The 17,791-nt window shown below is 42.6% G+C and overlaps 1 protein-coding gene across 5 annotated transcripts; it reads right to left on the bottom strand.

The window, feature by feature from the left end:
- Positions 1-1,079: 1,079 nt before the first annotated feature.
- Positions 1,080-17,774, bottom strand: GTSF1 (gametocyte specific factor 1). 5 transcript variants are annotated; one of them, XM_077869753.1, is made up of 9 exons: positions 17,664-17,774; positions 15,469-15,513; positions 10,570-10,670; positions 7,958-8,084; positions 7,443-7,526; positions 6,918-6,981; positions 5,393-5,487; positions 4,445-4,481; positions 1,080-1,187 (listed from the first exon to the last, which is right to left on the bottom strand). In XM_077869753.1, the coding sequence occupies exons 2-8, from the start codon at positions 15,482-15,484 to the stop codon at positions 4,465-4,467; spliced, it is 504 nt and encodes a 167-aa protein (XP_077725879.1). In that variant the 5' UTR covers positions 15,485-15,513; positions 17,664-17,774; the 3' UTR covers positions 1,080-1,187; positions 4,445-4,464. The 5 variants fall into 5 exon arrangements, with proteins under 5 accessions (XP_077725879.1, XP_077725878.1, XP_077725882.1 ...); XM_077869752.1 differs by lacking the exon at positions 4,445-4,481; XM_077869756.1 differs by lacking the exons at positions 4,445-4,481; positions 17,664-17,774 and adding an exon at positions 17,505-17,616.
- Positions 17,775-17,791: the final 17 nt, after the last annotated feature.

The following is a 17,791-nucleotide window of genomic DNA, read 5'->3' as shown; positions in this document are numbered from 1 at the left end:
AGTCCTTATCTATACCAGATCCCCCAACCCTATCCATGCCAGACAGATTCAGGACCAAACCAAACCAAACCTGAAAAAACCAACCAACAAAAACACAAAAAATACACAGATAACCCAAATAAAAAAACTGGGCTGGGAGATTATGAAGTTTCCTTTAAGGGCCAGCAAAATGCTAGGACAGCCAGAGCCTTGGGTATTTCAGAAATCTAACTTTTATACATATCCAGGAGAGTCAGCAGGGCCATCACACATGCAAGCTTTGAAGCTTAATCAAATTTCACACATAGGTGGAAAGCCTCTCTCTTCTCCACATACACGCTGCTCCTCTCCTCCATTCCAATCTTCACTCCTACATAATCTACACCTGGTTTGACAGCTGGTATAATTTCTAGCTGGAATGTGGGAGAGATAAAAGAAACAAAAGAAACCTACTCCAGGGATCCCTGGGTGGCGCAGCGGTTTGGCGCCTGCCTTTGGCCCAGGGCGCGATCCTGGAGATCCGGGATCGAATCCCACATCGGGCTCCCTGCATGGAGCCTGCTTCTCCCTCTGCCTATGTCTCTGCCTCTCTCTCTCTCTCTGTGTGTGACTATCATGAATAAATAAATAAAATCTTTAAAAAAAAAAAAAAAGAAAGAAACCTACTCCAGGTTGAAATTTTCAGGGAGCAAGATGTCCTAAAGACTCTAAACAATGGGGTATTTTGCTATCCAAATGCTATCAACATCTTAAAAACTCTGGACAAGGAGATGCACTGATCAAAAAAGGTCTATTCCTATAAATTTTAAAAAGAATCTGAGCTACGTGTGTCAGAGAACACAAATACACAGTTACTTTTTCCAACCCCTGTGTTTCTTGCCTGCTTTAGCTGGATCCTTTTGAGATAACTTCAAATAATTATGTTTCATTAATGTGAAATGAAATGTGATTTCTGCTCTTGGGGCTGCAGGTACTTAACCAAACTATCAAGCTATCTATGTGGATGCTTTATTTGAAACAGTTCTGAGTGTGAGGTTCTTTCTTGCATCAAATGCGCAAAGACTCAGAGCAGGGAGGGGAGAAAAAAAGGTAGTTGTCAGTTTGAAAGTCACAGACAGTTTATCTTTCTATAATTAGGTTAGGAGGAAAAACACCCCGAAGAACCCACTGGTAGCAGGAAGAAGCAAGAATCTTCCAGGGTCTGGCATCTGTAAGGAAATGAGAGAAAAAGAAGAGTTCTTAGTTCCTTTCAGTGATAAAAACAGCAGCTACATCTGACAACAGGTCACACAACTGTAACCGGGCACCAGCTCCTGGTCAGCGGGGAGAATGTGCTGCTGTTCATCTAGAACAGCAGGTGCCTCCGACCCTCAGCCCCTCAGTACCACGAAGCACACAGAAACTTGTTGATGGAATTAAAGACATTCTACAGAGATCAATGAACACTCCTCATGTCAAGAGTTTCACAAGTGAGAAGAAAATCAGAACTGACTATGCATACGACCGGCTCCTCCAGACAATTCTGGATTAATTTCAATTAACTTACATTGATCTTTTTCTCTTCTCATATGCTCTGTCGACTCAGTAATTCAGTAATATTTTCTGAGCTCTTGCAACATACATTAGGGGAATAAAAATTAATGTGCTATCACCTGGTTTGAGATACTTATCTAGTAAAAAAGTGGATTTTTGATAAAAACACACTGAGATAAAACATATCAAGTGCAAGGTGAACAAACACTGTTCATGTATGTGCGTTCAAAAAAAAATCTCCACCCACACCGAAGTTCCTTCAGAGAATAAGCCCTACTTTCTATTTCTTTCCTATCTTTCCAAAGAAGCTAGAGAATTCTGCAACAACAGGCATTCAAAAAATGATACTTTATTTTTATTAAGAGATAAAAAGGTCTGTGGCTTTTAAAGATTGTTACCTAACCTAGGATAGTTTTTCTCTCCTGATCCCCAGGGGTCATACAGAAAAATACATTTTCAGCATGTATGGGGTTTGATACATGAAGAGTGAAGTTCCAAAGGAGAGAAAGTGTCTACTCTTAGGTGTTAGAGACAGAAGCTTCTCCTAGGCTCTTAAGAGTAACTTGGGTTATTCTGTTTTTTTTTTTTTTTTCTAAAAGATTTTATTTATTCACGAGAGACACAGAGAGAGAGGCAGAGACACAGGCAGAGGGAGAAGCAGGCTCCATGCAGGGAGCCCGATGTGGGACTTGATTCCAGGACCCCGGGGTCACGCCCTGGGCCGAAGGCAGACGCTCAACCACTGAGCCACCCAGGCACCCCTTGTTTTTTAAGATTTTGTTTATTTATTTGACAGAGCACAGATGGGTGGAGCAGCAGGCAGAGGAAGAGAAGCAGGCTCCTCACTGAGCAGAGAGCCCTATGTGGAACTCGATCTCAAGACCCCAGGATCATGCCCTGAGCCAAGGTCAGTTGCTTAGCTGACTGAGCCATCCATGCGCCCCTTAGAGTAACTTGTTTTTTAAAAAGATTTATTTGGAGGCCGCCTGGGTGGCTCAGTTGTTGAGTGTCTGCCTTTGGCTGCTTCTCCTTCCCCCTATGTCTGCCTCTCTCTCTCTCTCTCTCTCATGAATAAAATCTTAAAAAAAAAAAAAACACGGTCTAAGCTTTCTGGGAAATAAAACACGAATATGCTTCCGTTTCCAATGAACTTAAAAAAAAATAAATGAAAAGATTTATTTGGGACATCTGGATGGCCCAGTGGTTGAGCATCCGCCTTTAGCTGGGGTGTGATCCGGGCGTTCTGGGATCGAGTCCCACATTGGGCTCCCTGCATGGAGCCTGCTTCTCCCTCTGTTTGTGTCTCTGCCTCTGTCTCTCAATAAATAAAATCTTAAAAAAAAATTTGAGAGAGGGACGCCTGGGTGGCTCAGCAGTTGAGCATCTGCCTTTGACTCAGGGCATGATCCCGGGTCCGGGATCGAGTCCCACATCGGGCTCGCTGCATGGAGCCTGTTTCTTCCTCTGCCTGTGTCTCTGCCTCTCTTTCATGAATAAGTAAATAAATCTTTAAAAAAAATTTGCGAGAGAGAGAGAGACCATGTGCACACATGTGAGCAGAGAGAGGGGCGGAAGAAGAAAGCAGACTCCCTATTGAGCAGGGAGCCCGATGCAGGGCTTGACTGCAGGATCCTGAGATCATGACCTGAGCCAAAATCAAGAGCTGGCCCCTTAACCGGCTGAGCCACACAGGCACCCATAGAGTAACGTTTTTTTTCCCCCTCTGTAAGCTCTACACCCAAGGTGGGCCTTGAACTCATGGCCCTGAGATCGTTGAGTCACATGCTCTTCTGACTAAAGCAGCCAGGTGCCCCTAGACCATTTTTATTAGGTAGCAATCCCTACTTTATGAGAACCAAGCACCTTGTGTGCAGTGTGTCAGAGAAGGATTCAAAGTTCACCATCCATCCAGGTTGGTGTGTGCTTTCCTGACACACCCCAGTGCTTTTGCATCTCTTTCCCTTCTGGGGCCAAATTCAGTTTTCTGGTTTCCAGATGTATTTAACAATCTGACGTCAAAACCAATGGCTAGCACCTAGAAGCAACTCATAAACATTACTGTTCATAGCTAAGGGGTGTTTACTTTTAGAATCTCTTTTCTGTTGCTCACTAGAAGAAATATCAGTTTTGGTGTAAATGAATCCTAACTCAGGAGATCCATCTGCTTCACCCTGCAGGGGAAGTGAATGAACTGGAAGGCAAGAGGCCAATTACTCACTCATTAAATAAATTTTCACAGAGGGCCTACTATCGGCAAGACAGTGCGGATGTGGTCTCATTCCTAGCCTAATAATATTCCTTTTGTCAGGAGCGATACGGCTGGACAACCTCAGCCAAAACAGCATTTGAAGCATCAACTTTGGGTCTGCCATAGGTATATAGGGTTACCTCAAGGAAAAGCTTCGTTTGTAAAAACAAAGAGGTTTTGGTCTCTTCGTATACATTTTGTGAGACTTGGCTAACTCAAATATTTAGATAATGTCAACAGTGCAAGCTTCTTAGAGACCCCAAACTTTTAACTGCTCATTAAAAAGAGTATGAATTTTTTGATGAGTGTTAAGCTGTACTGCACAGGGAAAGAATTGCAGAGCAGTGAAGCACAGCTGTCTGATTAATCTCAGTCCATTAAAAAGGCATGATAGATCTAGAATGCAACTTTGATAGAAAAAAAAAAAGGAAAAGGAAAAAGGCAATGTGTACTAACGTTAAGGAAAGCAACTTGGCATGTTAACAGAATTCTAATTTAACCAGTAAATGCCTATTCATTAGCGTGTAGAGCCATAACAGAAGCTATATACTTAAAAAACACAGGCACGCACAAAGCTTTACTTTGGTACCCTAATCTGAAAGAAAATTGGACCCAAATTGCTTTATGTCCAGTCAAATCTTGCTACCATCTGAAGAGATAGTGAAATGAAACTGAAACACTTACTTGATGAGATAGATATTCCGTTACTGTGCATTTCCATCTACGGAGTAGAAATATTTCAAAATAAACACACCATGACAATTGAAAATCACTTCTTCCCCTATTTTTACTGAACACAAATGACTTATTCTTGGGGTATACTGAATTACAATACAGACGTGGAAGAATTTAAAATTAGTGATTGGATTCTACTCAAGAGCCTGGGAAAAGAACAGTACATTGCCTATCAAGCCTTTAGGCATATGATTTGGGGATCTCATTTTTTGGGAAATACAAGTATCCAAAGGGAAATGTTTTAAAGGGAATCCTCTAGCCACCTAAAAAATTAGCTCAAACAGTAGCAAGGACTGAAATCAAGGGAATCTGAATTTGGGGACAACATTAAGGAGAGTCTATATTAAATAAAAATGATAGTATCTTGGTGTTCCCTACGTGGGAATTTATCAGGGTGATATAATATGAATTTAGTACCTCCTTGGTCGGCACGGCCTCTGAGGTCTAGGGAAGACATCGGAATACTATTCTTATGCTAGTTCCTATTACTTATTACTTTCATTTTCTTTCTACTCATTTCAAGTCTCTGCAATCCAATTTCTACTGATATTATGCCTTGAGCATCAGGGATGACTCTTCCTCCTACCCAAAATCAGTAGGCTTTTCATTGGTCCCCAACGTTACCCAAGGTATTTGATGTCAGTGGTCACCCCAACTTGAAAATATTCTTTTGGTTTCTGCAGTCTTGTATTTTCCTACTCATAATTTCCTCTTACTAACCAGGGCCAAGACTGGAGTGAAGTGAGTGAGGTGCTAAGAATGCAAAATCCAAGGAGGCACTTGTTCTCAGGGTCACGTGAGTGAGATGAGTGCCCACTGAGTATGTCTTTGAGTTATCAAGACCAACTGTATTTAGCACAATGAGGAGTAAAAGCATTTCGCCTGTATCTCGCTTACTGTTTTTCCATGGCAGGACATACGGCAGAGACTTGGGAACACGCATGCCTGAAGCCAGGTTACTCTTATGTTCCATGACTACGTTGCTTGCAGGGCTGCAAAAATAAAGACAAATTTGCTTATGCCAGCATATCTGTAGTCTTCAGGCAGGCACACACAAGACCATCAAAATGCATTTTTTGTAATTTGGGGGAAAACAGCAAACTACATTCTGAAATGTAAACATAATTAGAATGATTACTACTTCTCTGAAAAGCTCCCTTTTCTGTACAAGCATTAACATGGGTCTAACCATTTTCATTTACTAGAAATTGAGATAAACAGCAATGCCATCTACTGTTCGGTTGTATGACAGGCTCATCAACTCGCTCAATAAATTTAAGAAGTGAAATAAAATGCCAAGGTGATCAAACCGAAGGCAATCAGTCTCACAGAACTGAGGTAAAATTAAAATTGTAATATTAAAAATTCATCTTTAAGTTTTTCTATTTTAGTGTACAAACAAAATAAGGTACACGTACAATTAATAACTTATCTTAGGAGCTAAGAAATAAAAATTGAAAAGCATTCTACTCGGGGAAAAATGAAGTGTAGCATCTTGTTTCTTCATTTTCTAATCCATAAACATTCTCATTTCTGAATATTTGAAACTTGATCTTCTAAGGTTTGAAGATGAAATAGTAATGAGAAATCTCATAGATTTAAATTAGATAGCAAGGTGCCTGAGTGGCTCGGTTGGTTAAGCAGGTGTCTTGGCCCTTGATCTCAGCTCAGGTTTTGATCTCAGGGTTATTTTTTTTTTTTTTTTTTTTTTTTTGATCTCAGGGTTATGAGTTGAAGCCCCACACTTAGATGCAAACAGACCTAAAATCAGTGGAAAAGAGATGAGTTTTCTTTCCTACCCAGTAGGTAGGTACTCTGGCTTGCCCAATTTTTGTTTTAATTTATTTATTCATAAGAAACATACAGAGACAGAGAGAGAGGGAGAGAGGCAGAGACACAGGCAGAGGGAGAAGCAGGCTCCAGATGTGGGACTTGATCCTGGGACTCCAGGATCATGCCCTAAGCTCAAGGCAGGCGCTCAACCGCTGAGCCACCCGGGCATCCCAGGCTTGCCCAATTTCAAATCAAGAACTTGAAAGATTATTTTTCCCTTAGACATTAATTACCCAGAATAAAAGTGATCCATATGGCGTAGCTAGAGAATTTTTCCAAAGTCTTAAAATAATGCCAACTTAGCAAAAAACTCCAACTTAGACATAAGAATGTTGGGTACCACTGTCCCCCTTGCAAGACTATAAGCTCGTATTTTTGTGTTCCCACAGCAATTAACACAAAGCATGTGACCTTTGTAATGATTTGAGGAATAAATAAGGAAAATAACCCATTAAAACTTTCCAGACTAAGTTACCACCAAGTAACATCATTAAGGAAAGACATCAAATCATCCTTTGGTGGCTTCTTTTGGTTACAAAGCACTTGGGATTTTGGGAGGCAGTGCTGGGAATGAGACCATTCCATTTACCTGTTGTTGCCACAGTAGTTGGCTGTGCCCCAGACAAATGGGGTGCTGGTCTGTTCCCACAGATCTGCCAAAGAAAGGAAAACAGAGTTTGTGGCACTCCTAGGTAAAACACCGGTTTATGCTAGTTGAATCTGTAAGGTGGGAAATAATACACCTCAGTTGAGAGAAGCAAGTAAAAATTGATCAAGTACCCTGCCTAAGTGACACAGAAGCAAGGATTTAATTGAAGGATATAAATGCAAGCAACATAAATAATAATAAACGTGCCTAGTAACAACCAAACACAGATGGTACGACACAATTTATGGTAAAAAAACATACGTAAAGGAGTGCTTTTTCCAATCAAGAGGGATAGGCCGTTCCATGTGTCTGCACAGCGATACAAATGGGCTCGTTTGGGGATCCAATAAAAATAAGGCATTCTGAACAACATGGTATGCTCATAAAAAAGAAAAATCTTCCTTCTGTCTATAGCAAATGACCTGAGGTTTAGACACTGAAGAAAAAGAGGTAGAGACACTTCACCTTTATCCCAGTCTTCATCGCAAGGAGGGCACTGCCATGTGCTCTCGGCCAGAGTCTCTTGTCCAAGGTTCCTGGTTTGGTTGACTGCAAGATGATAAAGATTCTGTTGTAAGAAGGGGATACCATCAAGTGGTTTAAGTGGCTTAAAAGGTTTCAGGGTAGCCTAATAGGTCTTTGCTTCTGAAAAACGCATGCTATTCATAGCTCAACAGAGGTCTTATCCCCTTGCTGACAGAAGAAAAAGCAACAAAAACAAAGTTGGTTACCATATTTTTGGCAATAAAAAGATTTTTATTTTTAGATGAATTATTGGTAAAATGGATCAGGTTGTTCAGAAGAGAAAACAGTCTGATAAACACAGCCTGACAACCTCTTATTGAGGAGATAAAAAACTCAAGGGCAGAAAGGTACTATTCTTCTGAAATGATGAAAGCCAAAAATCAAGGGGACAACGGAGCACAATACAAGTCTGAAGGAGCTAACCTCCAGGACTGACACATTTCAGCTAGTCTTACCAACATCCTGCTCAATACAACTTTTATCATCACAGCTTGAGATATGATGACTGATTTCGGCCCGAGGAACCTGGTGGCGAGCATTGAAGGGACAAGTAGCCAATTTGTTTGCGACATCAGGATGATTCTGTGGAACAAACATTAACGGGTCTGTCAATTCTCTGGATCTCTTCAGATTCAAAGGGAGTGGCTTAGCCTTATGCTATAAATGGCTCCCCTAAAATCTCTCAATACACTTGTGGCTTAACTAAGGTGGTTGAGCTCATGGTAGAAAATTAAGAGGGAACTTATTTCTCACTCATACGGACTGTACAGATGACCTCAAAATCATCAAAATGTAAGCTTCTTTCTTATGATCTTAGAGAGTGACAATGCAGGTACTGGGTTTACAGTGGCTTATATGGGAGTAAACAGTGAATTCAGCATTGGGTATTTGTTTCATTTGTTTTTTAAAATTTTATTTGAGAGACAGGGAGAGAGCGAGTGAGCATGAATGGGGGTGGGGGGGTGGGCACAGGGAGAAGCAGGTTCCCTGAGGAGCAGGGAGCTCGCCATGGGTGCGATCCCAGGACCGTGGGATCATGACCTGAGTTGAAGGCAGATGCTTAATCGACTGCCTAACCGACTAAGTCCCCCAGACGCCCCTAGGTTTGGGTATTTGAAGCATATTTCTCAGGGTGCCAAGACTCTGGGCAGCACAGCCTGTAATGGTGGAGCTCTCTGGCTGTCTCTGGAGGGTGATATTCAGGAAACAGTAAAATGAAAACATATTCTTAGTCTGCATTGCAGTAGTGCCCCTGCTATTGCCATACAATAGTGCTGGAAAACAGCTGTGGGGAGGGAGCTGCAGAAGCTGCAGACCAATGATTTTTCGGATTAACACAGGAACGCTTATTTAAAGTAACGATGCCTGAAATGAGGCTGGCTGCAAACAATTTGACCTTTATTTCAGCTATTTTACTAAGGAAAAGCCTAAATGAGAGAGTCGAGTCTGCTGATCAAGTCCTTATTTTAAAACAAAACAAAAAAACTGAAGTGTTTAATATCATCCAAATCCTATAGTAAGCATATTAGCAATCAGAAAACTGATTAGGAGAAACAAAACATGTATCACAAATGATACTCAAAAGAGTAAAAATAATGTGAAGTGGGAGGACGCTAGATAAAAACAGGATGAAGAAAATTGTGAGGGCAGTTATCTCCATGATTTTCATAAGGGATACTGAGCATTCCAATGCAAAGATTTTTGTGGTTGAAGATTAAGGGCGTTACAAGAGGGGAGTTAAAGGGACGCCTGGGTGTCTCAGTTGGTTAAGTGTCTGACTCTTGATTTTGGCTCGGGTCATGATCTTAGGGTCATGAGATGGAGCCCTGGGTGGGGCTCTGAACTGGGTGGGAGACTGCTTAAGATTCTCTCTCTCCTCTGCCCCTCCCCCTCCTGTGTGCACGAATGCTCGCTCTCAAAAAACAAATGAACAAACGGGAGAGTTAAAGACAATGCCTTTTTATTGCTTGGCTTCCCAACCTTTATCCTTGGGACATGTTTGCAAGCTTAAGGAAGGAAGTCATGGTGGTATCTGCTGGTCCACATTATCCAGGTTGAACTTTAAGTGATCTTTGCTCTACAGTTTTATTTTTAAGATTTTATTTATTTGAGAGAGCGAGTGAGTGAGCAGGAGAGGGGGTGGGGGGTGGGGATGCAGAAGGAGAGGGAGAAACAGGCTCCCTGCTCATTAGGGACCCGGGGCTCCATCCCGGGACCCCAGGATCGTGACCTGAGCCGAAGGCAGACACTCAACAGACTGAGCCACCCAGGGGCCCCTATTCTAGAGATTTAAAAGAGCTGGAGAAATGATCAACAATGGCATGATAATCATGTCATTAGGATTGCAAGAGAAACGTCCTTTAAAGGATGCTAATGCATACATGAATTGTATGAAGTTTGGATCAAATACCAAAAATGCTGTCCAAGCATAAATCCCCGCAGACTTCTGGCCTTTGATCCAACATCCATATTCTAACAATCCCTTCAAAATGCTTCAATTAGTATGCCAGCATTAAAGTAGTTTATATCAGCTAAGACTACAAAAGAGTGACCAGAGAAAAAAATTTTATCAGTTGTTTTTGCCCCTCTCAAAGATGCTTCAATCAAAGACTGAAACTTGGAGAAAGTTATTTATAGGAATAATCTTTTCTTAGGCTAACCTCTAGCTGTTCAATTTCTCTAAAATTCCAAACAAAAAGAAATCAGAAATAAGTGTATTGTGGCACTCAATCTATATTAGGACAACGAACACATCAAATTCACACGGCAAGAGGGATTTCTTATTGTTAACAAAAATTAGTGTTTTCTCTGTTTTACAAGGAGAAGAGTATATAGAGGGCACTATGTCACTAGGGAGAAAAAAAATGAAAACAAGAAAAAACTTATGTACCCAAGAAATAAACGCCTTTCTATAAATGTTGGCATTTAACACAAATGTAGATTCCTAAAACAAGTCTGGCATTAAATCAAAACATTTTTTGCTAAAATTATATGATAGTTACACAATTTGACTTTTTAAAAGTCTTAAGAGGTCATTACAAGGCAAATTATGAAAATAACGCCTTACCTTTCTGCACTTGATAAGATGATAAGGAAACCTGCAGGCCCTGATCTGGTGGTTTTTATCATAGGGGCATTGTAATAGCTTTTCAGGGTCCAGAGAATCAACTGAAAGAGAGAAAGGTAGGATAAACATGAAGCTTAAGCTTTAAGCCTTTGTAAAACTACAGTATTCCAGGCATACTGGATTTTTCAACAGACTCTGTAAGAATAGAAAAGACAGTCTAACAACAAGTTGGAACTTAAAAAAGGATGACTAAACATTTAAACATGGAAATGTAACTCTGAGAAGATAAAACTGTATTACCACCAAATCTTCCTAAGTACAGCAAAACAAGCTATCACAGGATAGGATCTTAGTTCGTATTTGGTTGTGCATAGATTTGTTTTATACTAGGGGTAATCAATGAAAACAACAATAAAGTTAAATGAAATGATATCCTTTTCCCTTCTAGAACTGCTAATTCTTCTTCTTCTTCTTCTTCTCTTTTTTTAAAGATTTTATTTATTTCTTCATGAGAGACACACGCGCGTGCGCGCGCACACACACACACACACAGAAAGAGAGAGAGAGAGAGGCAGAGACACAGGCAGAGGGAGAAGCAGGCTCCATGCAGGGAGCCCAACGCAGGACTCTATCCCAGGACTCCCTGAGTCAAAGGCAGACACTCAACCCCTGAGCCACCCAGGTGCCCCTAGAAGTTGCTAATTCAAGGTTATTCTTATCTTACCCTTCACCAGTCACTTCTAGGGCAAGTTGAGAGTAATTAATCCTCTTTGCCAGCATTCCTGCCTATTTATTAGTATTTCATGACATGAAAAAAGTTCATAAGCTCTGCTCTAAATCAGTTATAAGTTCTATGGCAGCTTGATAGATGATTTTTTTTGTCTGACTGCTTTTACTTACTACTAAAGTCAGTAGTTCCTGATCCTGGCTACTCTAGGTACCTCTCAAAAGAAACCAATACCTTTGTCAGATAGGTGGTATTACTTTTCTCAGTTTAGAACACAGATGAGGAAAAACCAGAGAATTCTTTAATCTAGTGATGATTGAATTGGGCAGATAAAAAAATAATCTGCAAAAACAGAACGTCCTAAGTTTAAGACAACTGCAGACATATAGAACTGCCCTGTGAAAGCAAGCCCCTAACCTAGATTATGCTATTTAAAACTTCCCTTAGGACACTATACTTCCAGCATTCAACCCTATAGCTACTAAAGAAGTTTCTCTAAATGTGTAAAGCTGCCTGTCGGCTTTATGAATTTTAGTGAGCTTGATTAAGGAAGGGAAATTAAATGGTTAAGCACATTCTGAGTATGAGGACAAGAGGCAACCTAATAAAATGCTGTTGCCACCATTGAAGGCAATGATAAAAGTGAAATAAGATAAACAATTTACATTTGATAAGGAGCTTATAAGCCAGGAGATTGCTATGAAAACCAGAAGCCAGTGGGGAATTGAAACAGACAGTTTCCCTGGAAGAGTGGTAAACATGGAATAAATTGCTAACCATGATGGTGATGCAAATGAGCCAGAAAGGTGACCTGAAGGACAGAATGAAGAGGAAGGAAAAGTCTTAGAGGACAGGAAGGTTTATTATGCCAACCAGGCGCATCCTGACCAGCAATCTTTTCAGATTTCTGAAGCTTCAGGATACCCAGGGAGAGTTTAAAGATAAAATTCTTATTAGTTTCCCTTCATTTAATCCATTCCATCATGAGCAAATGTTAGGCCATGTCAGTAGCTGACAGACTGGACATGCCTTGCGATTCATACACAGTATACTGCCCATACGGGGACATATCCCAGAGTTGATTACCACGGCTTCCTACCATAATGCTTTAACTCCTGGCCTCTGGTAACTTAGGTTCACTCTAACCTGGTTTTCTAGATTTCAAAAATTTTATTTTACTTTTGATTTAAAAATTTTTAATGATGGTAAAAATATATAGAACATAAAATTTACCATCTTAACCAATTTTTAGTGTATAGTTTGATAGTGTTAAGTATATTCACATTGTTATGCAACCAGTTTCCAGAATTTTTCACCTTGCAAAACTGAATCTCAATACCTATTAAGCAACAATTCCCCATTCTCTTCTCTCCCCAATCCCTGGCAACCACTAATTCTACTCCTTGTTTTTATGAATCTGACTATTCCAGATACTTCATATAAGTAAAATCATAGGGTATGTCTTTTTGACTGACTTATTTCATTTAGCATAATGTTCTCAAGGTTCATCCATATTGTAGCATGTGACAGGACTTCCTGTATGCGTTTTGCTTTATTTCTTTGTTTTTATTTATACTTTTTAGTAATCTCTGCTCACAATGTAGGGCTTAAGCTCATGACCCTGAGATCGAGTTGCATGCTCTTCCAACTGAGCCAGCCAGGTGCAATCCCTCCAACCCCACCCCCTCCACCGCTTTTTAACTTCATAGATCTTGGAGCTCCTTCTATGTCAGTATATATAAGGAATATTAAAAACAACAACAACAACAACAAAAACCCCAAACCAAGCCCAAACAGGAATATATCAGTGCTGCATAGGGATGTGCCATAGATTTTTTTTTCTTAATAAAGATTTTATTTATTCATGAGAGACACAGAGAGAGGCAGAGGGAGAAGCAATCTCCCCGTAGGGAGCCTGATGCAGGATTTGGGGGACTTGTTCATGCTCTGAGCCGAAGGCAGATGCTCAACCACTGAGCCACTGAGGCGTCCCTGTGCCAGAGATTTTTTTTTTAAGAAATTATTTATTCATGAGAGATGCGGGGGTGGGGGGTGCGGGCAGAGACACATGCAGAGGAAGCAGGTTCCATGCAGGGAGCCTGATGTGGGACTCGATCCCGGGACTCCAGGATCACGCCCTGGACTGAAGGTGGCGCTAAACCGCTGAGCCACCCAGGCTGCCCTGTGCCACACATTCTTAATTGGTTCTCTTACCGATGGACATTTAGGCCGTTTACAGTTTTTTACTATTATATATAATGCTGTGACTAACAATCTGGTATATACTTCTTTGTGTACTAGGAGTATTTCTCTTGGGCAGATACCTTAGAGTGCTACATTGAGGTACACCTACATTTAAAGTTAACAAATACTTTATACTTGTAATAAACACTATCAACCTACTCATCAAAAATTCTATTTTGGCTTTTTTGGGAATATAACAACTTGGAAAACAGCATAAGCCCTGTGGACAAGCTGTCTCCAAAAGCATAGATTCACATGTTCCTGATGCTTAGGGCCTGAAACTCATGGTGAGAAACAGAGGAAACTTCACAGAAATAGGGAACTTGATCAGACAAAAGTATCATCAGTTAAGAGGTACAGCCACAAAACAGAAGCTGGAGATCTTCAGGAATCTGTCAGATTAAGGTTAGAGTTCAAGGTCAATTTTGGAAAAGGGTCAAGCATATTCTAAAGTAGTGTTAAATCACTTGCGGACTGTATTAAAATGCAGATTCTGATTTAGTAGGTCTGGGATGGGGCCCTGAGATTGTGCATTTCTGAGAACTCCCAGGTGATATTTTTCTAAGGAAAAAACTATAGCTGAAACAGAAAAGAGTGAAAGGCATAAAGGGGAGTTGTTGCTTTCTATTAACAGAGAGGGTAAGCTTTCAAGAATAAATATAAATCTACCTAGCTCACAGGGAATTCCAGGTATACATTAAAAATTTTTAAGAAAAATTAGAGGGGTTGGGGAGAGAGCCCTAAGGAAGACCGAGGAGAATCAACCTTCTTTCAGATCAAGGATTCTCAAAGTGTGGTCCTCAGATCAGCAGCCTCACTTGAGAATGTGTTAGAATTTCAAATTCTTGGGTTGCAGACCTACTGAATCAGAAATTCTGGGAGTAAACAAACAATCCCCCACCAGAAAAACCCCAAAACCAGACAAACAGAAAAGAAATTCTTTTTTTTTTTTTTTTTTTTTTTTTTAGAAAAGAAATTCTAGGGGTAAGACCAGCAACCTTAGTTTTAACAAACTCCCTGGGTGATCCTGCTGCATGCTAAAGTTTGAGAACCTCTGATGTAGATATTTAATAAAGACTATTTCCATGTAGTTTCTATATATTGATGACAAAGGTTCCTTTGGACTCTTCCTTGAAAGTAGAATGGGACTAAAAAATATCCTTTGGTTGTAACTTATTAATTTCAAAGAGACTCAACAATACAGCAAAGTAAGAAAGTAGGCCCTGCTGACGACTGCTATCCATCTATTCATGCAGATGTTCCTTAAACTCAGGGCCTAGAAAAGATAGTGCCTATGATATCAAGTATGGTGTTACATATGAACAACATATAACTCTGTCCCTCACTATGTAACCTTGGGCATATCAGTTAATCCAGGTTTTATTTTCCCAAATGTAAAATACAAATGTTAAATGAAATAATTTTTCAGCTTTTATTCCTACATTTGATTCCTCCTATGATTCTAGATGCTAGTTCCCTTCTGACTTTTCGGGCCATCTAAGGTTCCTGAGTCACTTGAGAAATAACAATTCTTCCTAGGATTTCTTTAATCCCCAAAACTCCATGGACATCAGCATTACTATGATTATCATACTGTCCTCAAAACAGAAAGAAAACAGAGGTTACTATCCCCTCGTCCTTAATAGGAGAAACGAAAGTCCTGAGAAATTATAAAGTTTCACTTAATAAAAGTATAGTTTAACACAGCTGCCCCAACTGCAGTTTTTCTAAAGCTGGATCAATTTCAAGTATCTTATTTCAAATTTGGGTACTTCTCTACTACCACTTAGAGAAGGGAGTTAAGAGAGAAATGTGAATCTTTCCCAATATGCTAAAAGTCTTGTGAGACATAAGTCTATGTGTAAGGATTTTTTTTTTTTAATGCAAGGAATTTAACTTATTCTCTAAAAGCAATAAGAAGTACATACTGTAAGTTTCTTCCATGTTGGAAACGAAGGAGCTGAATCCAAGTGCTGAGGGGGGGGGAAAAAAGAGCAGTGTTTCAGGTAATCAGAAAAGTGAAATGTACCGAAGAAGTCCTAAAAAGTGGAGTCAAACCGGAATCGAAGCTACCCAAGCTCAATATAAGAAACCCTGAGTGTTCCCCTCCCCTAAATATTTTCTCTCCTTTAAAGCATTCTTTACTACTTTGAAGCATTTTAACATCACTGTGTAACACACACTCTTGGAACAAATTCTAAGTCTGGCAGGTAAGAAAAACCAAATATGACCAGTAATTTAAACTGTCTTTCAAGTTTAGAGATACTCTAAGCGCCATGACAACAACCTGTCACTGTTTACCATGCATTAGGGTTCCATACTATTTAACAGTAAAGGGGGCACGTTAAGATCACAAGAATTCTACTATTTAAACTTCCGGATAAACCTAGGAATAGGGTATTATTTTAAAGCTCTATTCTCAAGTTCCTAAAAATACAGGATGGGCGGGCTGCCAGTCTTGTTCTCCCCTGGGACCTGGGGAGGCTGGACGTCTAGGTCCACCAGTATGCGCTTAATCCATCCAATAAGCCCAGAGACGTTCTGATTTACGGTTTCTTCTTAAAGATTGTATTTATTTATTTGAGACAGAGAGACAGAGCATGAGCAGGGGCGAGGGGGCAGCAGACTGCCCGCTGAGCAGGGGGCCTGATGACAGCCTTGTCCCAGGACCCAGAGATGATGACCTGAGCTGAGGGCCCACGCCCTACCGATTGGGCCACCAAGCGCCCCTAGTTTATACTATTTCCATGACTTTTCTGAACATGATCAAGAAGCGTGACCCCCAGTCCAGCGGGGCTTCGCCTCCCCTCTCTTCCACCAATCCCCTATATGGAAACGGGGAGACTTGGTTAATCTCTCCAGTGAGGACTTATTCCCTCTCTGCACGGAGGGAAGCCTCCTGAGTGTCAGGACTTAACTGTCCGTCTCGGGGATCCCTGGGTGGCTCAGCGGTTTAGCGCCTGCCTTTGGCCCAAGGCGCGATCCTGGAGTCCTGGGATCGAGTCCCACATCGGGCTCCCTGCATGAAGCCGCCTTCTCCCTCCTCCTGTGTCTCTGCCTCTCTATGTCTATCATAAATAAATAAATAAATCTTAAAAAAAAAAAAAAGAAAAAAGAACCGTCCATTTCAGAGGGGCCTGCGTGGCTCAGTCAGTTAAGCATCTGCCTTTGGCTTAGGTCATGATCCCAGGGTCCTGGGAGAGATCGCTCACCCCACCCAGATCCTGCTCCCTGCTCCGGCGGGGGTCTCCCTCCTCTCTCTCTCCCTCTCAAATACATGAAAAACATTAAAAAAAAAAGATTTTATTTATTTATTCATGAGACACACACAGAGAGAGGCAGAGACCCAGGCAGAGGGAGAAGCAGGCTCCACGCAGGGAGCCCGACGCGGGCCTCGATCCCGGGTCTCCAGGATCACGCCCTGGGCTGAAGGCAGACGCTCAACCGCTGAGCCACCCGGGCTGCCCAATGCATGAAAATCTTGATTAAAAAGAAAAAAGAACCGCCCACTTCGGGGAAGCCTCGGTGGCCGGAGCCCGCTAGTACCAAAGATCCCCATTCCGCGCTGCGGTTACGTAATCCTTACGGGGAGGAGCTAGGTTCCCGTGGAGCCGCCGCCCCCACCGCGCAGGCGCCCTGGGCCCTCCCCGCAGCCCCGCGGCCCCGCCCCCCGCTGTGACGTGGCGGCCCCGGAACCTCGGCGGACGCACGCGGCCGCGCTTCCGGGGGGCGGGCGTTCGCGTCCCTCCGGGGCCTCAGGCCGCGTCCGACGACGTTCACACCCCGCCGTGCGGGGCGCTCCGCCAACGGCCTACGCGAGCCCGCGAGGAGGCGGCAGCAGCCCTGCTGCGCAGCTTGGGCCGCTCGGAGGGACGGTCGGCGCCGCCCGCCCGCCGGGCCTAGGCCTGGGCCGGAGGACGCTCCCGGCCCCTCCGCCGCGCCCACGACGGACCGCGGCCCCGACCTGGTCCCCACGGAGCAGGGCCGTCGGGAAGCAGCCGCGCTTCCTCCTTGGATCGGGAGCCAGAGCAGGTCTACGCGGCGGCCCACTTCCACCCCGGCGGCCTCGGCGCCGCGAGGCCCCACGCCCGCCCCGCCCGCCGCCCGCGGACGCCCGGCCTACCTCGGCGGGACACGCTCCCCCACGGCCGCGCCCCCGCAACGCTCACTTCCGCCCCTGACGCGCCGCGTGGGCCCCACTTCCTGTGACGTCGGGCGGGGCTGCGCGCGCCGCCTGGGCCCGGCCGCTCC

This window comes from Canis aureus, chromosome 25 (assembly GCF_053574225.1).
Source record: "Canis aureus isolate CA01 chromosome 25, VMU_Caureus_v.1.0, whole genome shotgun sequence".
Lineage (NCBI taxonomy): Eukaryota > Metazoa > Chordata > Mammalia > Carnivora > Canidae > Canis > Canis aureus.
This window is presented reverse-complemented; position numbering and strand designations above follow the sequence as displayed.